At 40.3% G+C, this 8615-nt stretch overlaps 1 protein-coding gene across 3 annotated transcripts; it reads right to left on the bottom strand.

Moving 5' to 3' along the window:
- Positions 1-676: 676 nt before the first annotated feature.
- LOC119896096 (protocadherin alpha-C2-like) lies at positions 677-6555 on the bottom strand. 3 transcript variants are annotated; one of them, XM_038709574.1, is made up of 3 exons: positions 3950-6555; positions 2279-2315; positions 677-1468 (listed from the first exon to the last, which is right to left on the bottom strand). In XM_038709574.1, the coding sequence occupies exons 1-2, from the start codon at positions 6380-6382 to the stop codon at positions 2304-2306; spliced, it is 2445 nt and encodes an 814-aa protein (XP_038565502.1). In that variant the 5' UTR covers positions 6383-6555; the 3' UTR covers positions 677-1468; positions 2279-2303. The 3 variants fall into 3 exon arrangements, with proteins under 3 accessions (XP_038565502.1, XP_038565500.1, XP_038565501.1); XM_038709572.1 differs by lacking the exon at positions 2279-2315; XM_038709573.1 differs by lacking the exon at positions 2279-2315 and having other exon boundaries at positions 677-1465.
- Between the last annotated feature and the right edge of the window lie 2060 nt (positions 6556-8615).

The following is an 8615-nucleotide window of genomic DNA, read 5'->3' as shown; positions in this document are numbered from 1 at the left end:
ATATCTATAAAAACATGAATATTCATAAAACATACCTTGCCTGGACCTTATATTCCCTTGTACCATGGCAAAGATAAATACATTTTAATATTCTTACTATTTTCAATAAACAGAGTTTTTATCATTACAATTTTTTTTTCCAACATAATTGTGTTTTTTAACTGATTAATACGATTTGCACTGTGTGCAATGAATGAATGCAGTTCATATTTGAATTGCCAGCTTTATCAGCCTGTGGAAAGTCAGTGAGAATTGTGAACACTTTGTTACAAAGAAAGCTGAACTGACATTTGACCCTGTTCTGGAAAATACGGTTCCTCATGTTTGAATGTTTTACATTGCTGCCCACTCTGGCTCCACCCAAATGTGTGATGTCAGAGTGCCTCTGAATGAAAATGTGATCTGAGGACACATGCACCCTCGCTCGCTCACCCCAACAAGAAGAGACAGGCTGAAACAGTGCACACTTGATTTTGAAGCTGAACATGATCATGGTTCAAATAATTCAATATTGCTGTGTAATTTGTGTCTCCCTAATACAGCCAGATAACTGTGTCCAGTCAGATGCTGTTTAATTGCACACTTGACCTCATAATCATTTCTATAGAACCACAGTATCTACAATCAAATTAAAAGAGAAACACTACAGTAGTTTGTGAGTTTTGTCCTTTTTGTCAGTTTTGTCCTTTTTGTCAGTTTCTTTTCTTTCATTCTTTTTTTGTCATTTTCACACATTCACCACTGTTAGTCACAACAAACATTGTAAAAAACATTGAAATCTAAAATCATTGGTTATTTCATCTGCAAGTTACTAGTTGACAGTATGAGCCTTGCTAAACAGCGAGACTCATTATACAGTAGAAATTATTATTCCAAAAACAAAACACACTAGTGCAAAGCCTGAATCAGTGACATAACCAGCTACAGTTCAGTATCTATCAGATTTATGGAAGAATTATATTCACCCTGATTCATGTGTGTATTTGTGAATAGGCGTGTTTTGAACTTTTGCTTAAAAAAGGTTGCATGATGGCGACTTGCGAACATGGCGAGCTACAGATGGTTTTTGAGAACTTTTTTTCACAGAGTAAACCCTGAAGCGAAGGCAAATTTGTCCATTGATGAGTTTCAAAGCGTTGAGGGAATGATTTACTAGATGAGGCAACTCTAGAAATGCCCAAATATCCTGCCCTAAATGATTTTAATTCTATGTCCAAAGATTTTGAACTTGTGGTGGAATCATGCAGATTCATGCTCTAAAGAGAAACGATGGTAGAAAAGCTGAGGCGATGAGTGGTTGATGTTTGTAGGGGGAACTGGAGGAGCTAGAGGGAAAGAACAGTTGGAGCAGAGGGACTGCAGGAGAACAGTTGTTTTACATCCTCGTTGTGAGTCACGGGAAAGAATTTCAGCCAGAGACTCCCATGAAGAGATGATTATATCATGGCAGTTCTCTCCTGGGTTCCTGCTAAGAGACAGAACATAGAATTAGCCAAAAGAGAAAGTCAACCTCAATATAGATTTATAGAAAGTCCTCACTCATGCAACAGTGGATTGTGACTGGTTACTGCCACCATGTCATTGGGTCTCGGGGACATTTAAATTAAGGGCTAATTTCTGTATTTAGGTGGGGGTTTTTTGCAAAGTATTTTTTCAAATAAATGTTATTGATTTTTACCAAATCATCTATAGAAATCAGACTAACATATTACAGCTAAAACAAAAATTAAAACAGGGAAGCAGAGGGTGTGACTAAAGCATGCACAAGCAGGCATCACAGTGTGCTATTTGGTATTTGGTGGGCCAGTGTTACAAGTATGTTACATGCTCAGAACCTATTCAGGGTGATTCTTTCCCAAATCCCTTTTTTTCTGTCTGTGCCGTTGCTTTGCCCTGAAACTCCGCCAAGCTAGCCAGATGTGCTCAACAAAAGTCTGACCAGCAGCCAATTTTATGCTAATCTCAGCTCTCAGTAAGCTGATAGGTTTTCGCACTTGAGAGACTGGCCAATTTAAATTTTAGTGCTCACAATAGCATTACACTGGAACGTTTTAGTGTTGTATTTGTGCGGGACAGAGTCTGACCGGGGACAAACGGAAATATGTGATTCTTAATCAGGACAATCTGTTGACCAAAGGATTACACCAAAGATTTAGTTTGTCTAACAAGATTTTTTTTTTTTTTCAGCCAAACCAAGAATGTATACCAAATAGAGAAGGAGAGATAATGTCTACACAAATATAGTGGCTCTACAGAATGTAGTTAGCAACCAGCATACCTCCAGTTGTAGAATGGACTTCCTTTCATTTTGAGTACTTAAGAACAGAAAAAAGAGACAAGTTCAGTGGTACGTGTGAAACTCAGACACTCAAACTCACACTTGATTAATACACATCATACACAAATCTCTCGCTCCCCACATGCACCTGTGCATTTGTGCATATTCATATTGTTTAATCTTTCAGTGGATCACTTGCTGTACAAAAGCAAACAACATCTGGTTTAGCTTCAGCGGTTCTACACTGATAACAGTCTACTGTGTGCAGGAGCACTGCTGCAGATTCTACAGACCCCCAGCAGCATGACACATCTGAGTACAGCGACAGCTCTTGTCCTTGAAGAGAAGCCCTCCATGTCTGGGCTTCTTTGAAGTACTCCCCCTCTTACACCCACTAGTTATGCTCTGATTATGTTATGCATCTGCAATAAATGACCTACATACTACATAAGACATCGAACAGTGCTTGGAGTGTATTTGTTTGGCCTTATTATGGAATGAAAGTGCAGATAGAAAACTGATAATGAACATCAGCATGACACACACACTATAGCCTATTTATGTGAGTGTGTGTTTGTGTGTTTTTACACTATCAACTTCAGTGACAGGTCGCCCATTCTTGTTTTGCATCACGTAAGACAAGTATTATCAGCCTGTGGATATTTCATACTCAAAACCCAGACACAATCTAAATAATAATAATGATAATAGATTGTTCGGTCATTGGTTTGAGCCAAAATGCAATTTAAAGTACATGTGACAGTGGTAGAAGGAGTACTCAGATCCTTGACTTAAGTAAAAGTACTGTGAAGCTACCTCAGAACATGCATTATTCAGCCAAATGTACTTAAAAGTATCAAAAACAAAAAAGCACTTGTTTTACAGAAAAAGTGGCCACTGTGACAGTTGGGTTGGTTAGTCCAGTGGGTCTGAAACCAGGGGTTGAGATAAATCACAAAATACTTTTCCCTCTTCAAGTCTCAAACAGTTATTTAAACAAAATCATCTAAGATGTTTAGAGAGGAAATACTTCTTCGGTAGAACTGCTTCCAGCTCTCAAATACCAGACATCTGAAACATACACATATACATCTACGCACTGGTTTTTAAGGGGTCACTGGCCAAAAAGGTTGGAATCCACTTTTAATAACGCATTGTATAAACTTTTCTTATGTTTTTGTGTAAAATCCACCACTGGGGAGTTAAAACTGGGCCCAATCAGGCATCTGCCAAACACTTTCAATTTGGAGATGTGCTCTTTACCAGTAAGTGCCCCAAAGAGTCTTTGTTTAAAAATAATTAATAAAATGTGAATAAAATAAAACAACCAGAAAATGTAAGATTCATGGTTCAAGAGAATTGTCTCTCTTATTTTGCATCTGTAACCTAAGTAAAATGTATTTAGAAATACAAAATAATGGTACTGTAGCATAAATACAGTATCAAAGGCAATTCTTTTAACCTGCTACTTATTACTAGTTGATTAGTATTACAATCTTGCATCCACAATAAAGTCCCTGAACACAACAAGTAGTAACTTATTCTGATTCACTCTGTGATGTCTGTTAGCAACCCTAAACAACGTTTGTTGCCCTTTTTTCAACTCCATCGCCTGCCGTCCTTAAAAACTTGAACAAATGTTCCACCTGTTACCATTTAATTTCTACGTACCTCCAGTGTGGATGCTCTAGAGTCTGTGGTCTCACTTGGCCCTATGCTTCTGGGTATACTGGATACAAAATACCCAGCTCCTTTGGGAATTATGGGCTGTCTCACGACCACTTTGCCCTTCCTGGTCTCTGCGAGGAACAAACTGTACCAGTAGGCATCGCTGGAGATCAGCGTGGAATCTGCGATGGTGGAGCTTCTCTGGCTGATCACGCTGTTCCGGCTGATCACACTGTTTCTGTTGGCTGGGGGGATCTTGATGGCCTTTGGCTTTGGTTTTTGACACTTCAGCACAATAATAACCAAAATGGTTATCAATAGCAGAAATGACACAGCCCCTAAACCGATTACTAAGTACAGGTTCAGGTCTGTGAAGACGTCATACTCTATTGGCAACTCTGTGGTCTCTGAAAAGGACATGACATGTTCCACTGTTGATATCTTGATGGTGACAGTAGCAGAGAGAGCAGGCTGACCGTTGTCTTTGGCAACGACCACCAGCCGCTGTTGTCTTGGGTCTCTGTAACTGAACATCCTCGTTGTCCGGATTTCACCGTTGTACTGATCCAGGCTGAACAGGGTCGCATCACTGATCTGCAGGAGCTGGTATGTGACCCTGGCGTTCTGCTCAGAATCGGCATCAATAGCGATCACTTTGGCTATCAAGTGCCCCTTATCTGTGGACCTCGGTATCACCTCCTCTACGACAGAGCCCTGCGCCCGCCAAGGTGACACTATGAGAGGGGTGTTGTCGTTTTGGTCCAGAACGATGATGTGAACTGTCACGTTGCTGCTCAGCGGGGGAACACCAGAATCTCTCGCCTCGATGTGGAAAAGGAAATCCCTCTCTCTCTCATAGTCGAAGGTCTTCAGGGCATAAAGATCACCATTCTCAGGATTGATGGAGAACAGCATTGACATGGACGTGTTAACAATCTCCTTCTCCATTATGAAATAAACTAAGTACTGGTTCTCATTGAGATCTGGGTCAAACGCACTAAGAGACGTCAATAATGCCCCTGGTAGATTATTCTCCACAACATGGATTGTGTAGAAGGGCTGGGAGAATGTGGGTGCGTTGTCGTTGATATCCAAAATGTCTAACGTGATGGCTTCATTTTCTGATAAGGGCGGCGAGCCTTTGTCTGTCACCCTCAGTGTGAGGTCATATTTGCTTATTAACTCTCTGTCCAGTGGCTTTGAAACCAGCAGCTCAAAGTAACCCTCTGAGGATTTGTTCAGGAGGAATGGCAAAGATTCTTGATGATTCAAAGTGAGCTCCACTTCCCCGTTGACCCCGGAGTCCCTGTCGCTGACACTGACCACTGCAATTAGGGTCCCTACAGAGACATCCTCAGTCAGTGCACTTTTCACAGACTTGATGGTCACCTCAGGATAGTTATCGTTCAGATCTGTGACGTACACTATGACTTTACAGTGTCCCGACAGCGGGTTCGCCCCTCTGTCCTGGGCCTGGATGTGCATCTCAAAACTCTGACTCTCCTCATAATCGATCACCCCTTTCACCTTGATCTCACCTGAGTTTGAATCAAGCGAGAAGAGCTCCTGAGTCTTCTCTGAGGTGTACAGCGTGTATGAGTATATTAACTGAGCGTTTGTGCCTTCATCCAAGTCTGTTGCGTTTAAGGTCATGACCACGCTCCCTGCAGCCGAGTTCTCTGAAAAGTTGACTGCAAACACCGCCTGACTGAACAGGGGGGCGTTGTCATTGATATCCAGGACATTAATAATGATGCTGGCTGTACCGGAGCGGGGAGGCACCCCTCCATCCACAGCGGTTAAAATCAAATTATGAACTGCATGCTCCTCCCGGTCTAAATTACCGTTGAGCACCAAATCCACATATTTGGAGCCATCGCTGCCAGTTTGTATATCGATGTTGAAGTATTTGCTTTCGCTGAGATAGTAGGTCTTGATTGAATTCGCCCCCACGTCCGCATCCACGGCGTTTGTCAGTGAAAATCTCTCACCGGGAGGGGTTGCCTCCGAAACGTCCAAGTGCATTGTCCTTCTGCGAAACACAGGCGCGTTGTCGTTGATGTCCATGATTTCTAACTCGATGTTAAAAATGCGAATGGGGGTTTCAAGAATGACATCCATTTTCAGAAAGCACGAGGTTGTTTTAGTCATGCATATGCTTTCCCGGTCTATCTTCTCGCGGATAATCAGCTCCCCTGTCTCTTTGTTGATGTCAAGGTAATTTTTGCTGTGAATGACATCGAGCTTTGCACTGCGCTGCACCAAACTGCGAACATCCAGACCCAAATCTGTGGCCAGATTGGCAACAAAGGAGCCCTCTTCCATCTCCTCCGGTATAGAGTACCGAGTGATGGACAGCGTACATCCCCACAATACAGTGAATGTAAAAACCGCCGAGATAAATCGTGTCCGTAAAGGTGCAATGACGCGCGCCATTATTGTGATATTTTTAAATCTAGAAAGGAAATAGATCCGCTCTTACGATCAAGTTGTCTTGATGTAGGGGAGCGCCGGTGTCATTCTTGCCTCCACGCGTTGTAGTTGTAGCTGCAGTAGGCCATATACAGTACAGTTCCGCTGCTGGAGGAGCAGGGCTCTGACAGCAGTGCTCTGCAGGGGCGTAGGCAGCATCTGTGTAGGCTGGGTAAGGGGCTGCATAAATCTGACACCAGAATTTCCAAAAAAAGATTTTTATTTTTTTTAAATTCAACATTGTGTGCTGCATCTTGTATTTCATATTGATTTAAAATGTGAAAAAGAAGAGTTGGTGGATTGCATGATTGCAACCTCAACCTTAATATTCTTTAGGAGATAAGTAGGCTATACAACTGCTTGTAGGCAGTCATTCTGAGACACTTTCCCCCAGGAAGTTAGGACATATATTCCTCATGATTGATAGGTCCTTCGAAAAGTTCAATTTATTTCCCACTATACAAATGTGGTTCAAAGAAATTATTTTATTAATGTATTTGTTAATCATTATTAGAAGTACCTTTGTGTAGCTATGTCAAAAATAAAGTTTTTAAAATGAGCGAATGCTACCTATTGACAGTATTGACAAACCATGACAACGATGGATTGTTATGTTGTTATTTTTGAATTGTTGAACTTATGTGAAAATTCTCAGAACAAACCAAGCAGGAGATTCCCAGATGTTACAATCAAAATATTAGCAAATGGGAATAATAGGGAAATGCTATTGGAATAAGATGTTGTTTTTTTGTTGATGATGTTGTGTCATTCATATTACAAAATGGTCACAGGGCCAAGAGACAGTGGAGAAAAAGTAAATAAAAAATTCACTTTGACATCTTAGAGTTTCACATGACAATTTATAAAAATGCTGAAAAGAAAGAAAAGCCTATTTCTCACAGATTGTTCCAGCCCCAAAGTCCTCTTCTCCACGATCAACACTCTTGTTGATCAAGCCTCATTTCTCAAATGTCAGGAATTTGCAAAAGTTTTTAAAGAAATAATCAACACCATTAGATCGAGTATGATGTTAGCTTAGGTGACTTTGTGTTACAGACATTTGACACGAAATAGACCGTTCCTCAAGGAACCATTGGTCCTATCCTTTCTTTCCCTATATACGTCCCTCTGAGCAACATTATTCAGCATAATGTCAAATATCACCATCATGCTGATGGTACACAACTTTATTTCTCTGTTCTGCCAGACAGCCCCAGTTTTTTAAATGCTCATTTTACTTGTCTCACCAACTAATATCTGAATGAGTAAAAACAGAAATTTTACCAGTTGGTCCAAAAGCGGAGAAGAAGAGACTGGCCTGACCTGGGTAAAACATGTTACACATCTAAGAATTGTTTTTCATCTGAGGAACATTGCCAAAATTTGATTATTTTAAACCACAACAAGGCTGATAATTCAGAACGCTGCAGCCAGGATTTCAACCAATACAAATAATACAAAATATTATTAGAAATGAATTACTTATTTACAAAGCCTCAAATAATCTAGTACCCTACATTACAGCGAATGTCTCTCATGTTATGTTCCAAAAAGAACTCTCAGATCTTCCACTGCCTTTCTTTTAGAAGTTCCTCATGTGTCCCACAATAAATCTGTTGATGCTGCTTTCTGTTTTTATGGTACTGTGAACTATGGAACGCCCTCCCCTTGGATCTTAGAGCAATCTCACTTGGTATTTTCAAAAAGAAATTAAAGACATACATTTTTAACTTGGTGTTTAATTTATGTCAACTTTGCTGGTGTCATTCCCTTTTTTAAATTTATTTAAACATTTATTTCAGTGTGTTATTAAACTGTTTCTGTGTGGTTTGTTTGATTGATTCTTCGATTGCCATCGCTAATTATTATTGATTTTATTTAACCTACTGTCATTCTGATCTTGTTTTGTTAAGCATTTTGGGCTGCTTCTTTGCATGAAGTAAAGTTATTATTATTATCATTATGGGTGGTGATGATGTGCAGGACCCGTGTTCAATCCCCCATTGTGTCCCTGAGCAAGACACTTAACCCCTTGTTGCTCCAGAGGCAAGCGACCTCTGACATATATAGCAATTGTAAGTTGCTTTGGATAAAAGCGTCAGATAAATGTAAATTATTATTATTATTATTATATTTCCTAGTACCTTTGGTGGTTACTCTCAATATTATGATGCTATATTGTCATACTACAAGAGGT

The sequence above is a fragment of the Micropterus salmoides genome, unplaced genomic scaffold, assembly GCF_014851395.1.
Source record: "Micropterus salmoides isolate LMB-PRFRI ecotype aquatic unplaced genomic scaffold, ASM1485139v1 Ms_hic_scaffold_9, whole genome shotgun sequence".
In the NCBI taxonomy this organism is placed as follows: domain Eukaryota; kingdom Metazoa; phylum Chordata; class Actinopteri; order Centrarchiformes; family Centrarchidae; genus Micropterus; species Micropterus salmoides.
This window is presented reverse-complemented; position numbering and strand designations above follow the sequence as displayed.

Excerpts from the sequence above, each read along its gene's own strand:
- LOC119896096 (XM_038709572.1), bottom strand. The coding sequence starts at position 6,382 with ATGGCGCGCGTCATTGCACCTTTACGGACACGATTTATCTCGGCGGTT. Across the intron at positions 1,469-3,949 it reads CTAGAGCATCCACACTGGAG|CAGGAACCCAGGAGAGAACT; the intron begins GTACGTAGAAAT and ends TCTGTCTCTTAG.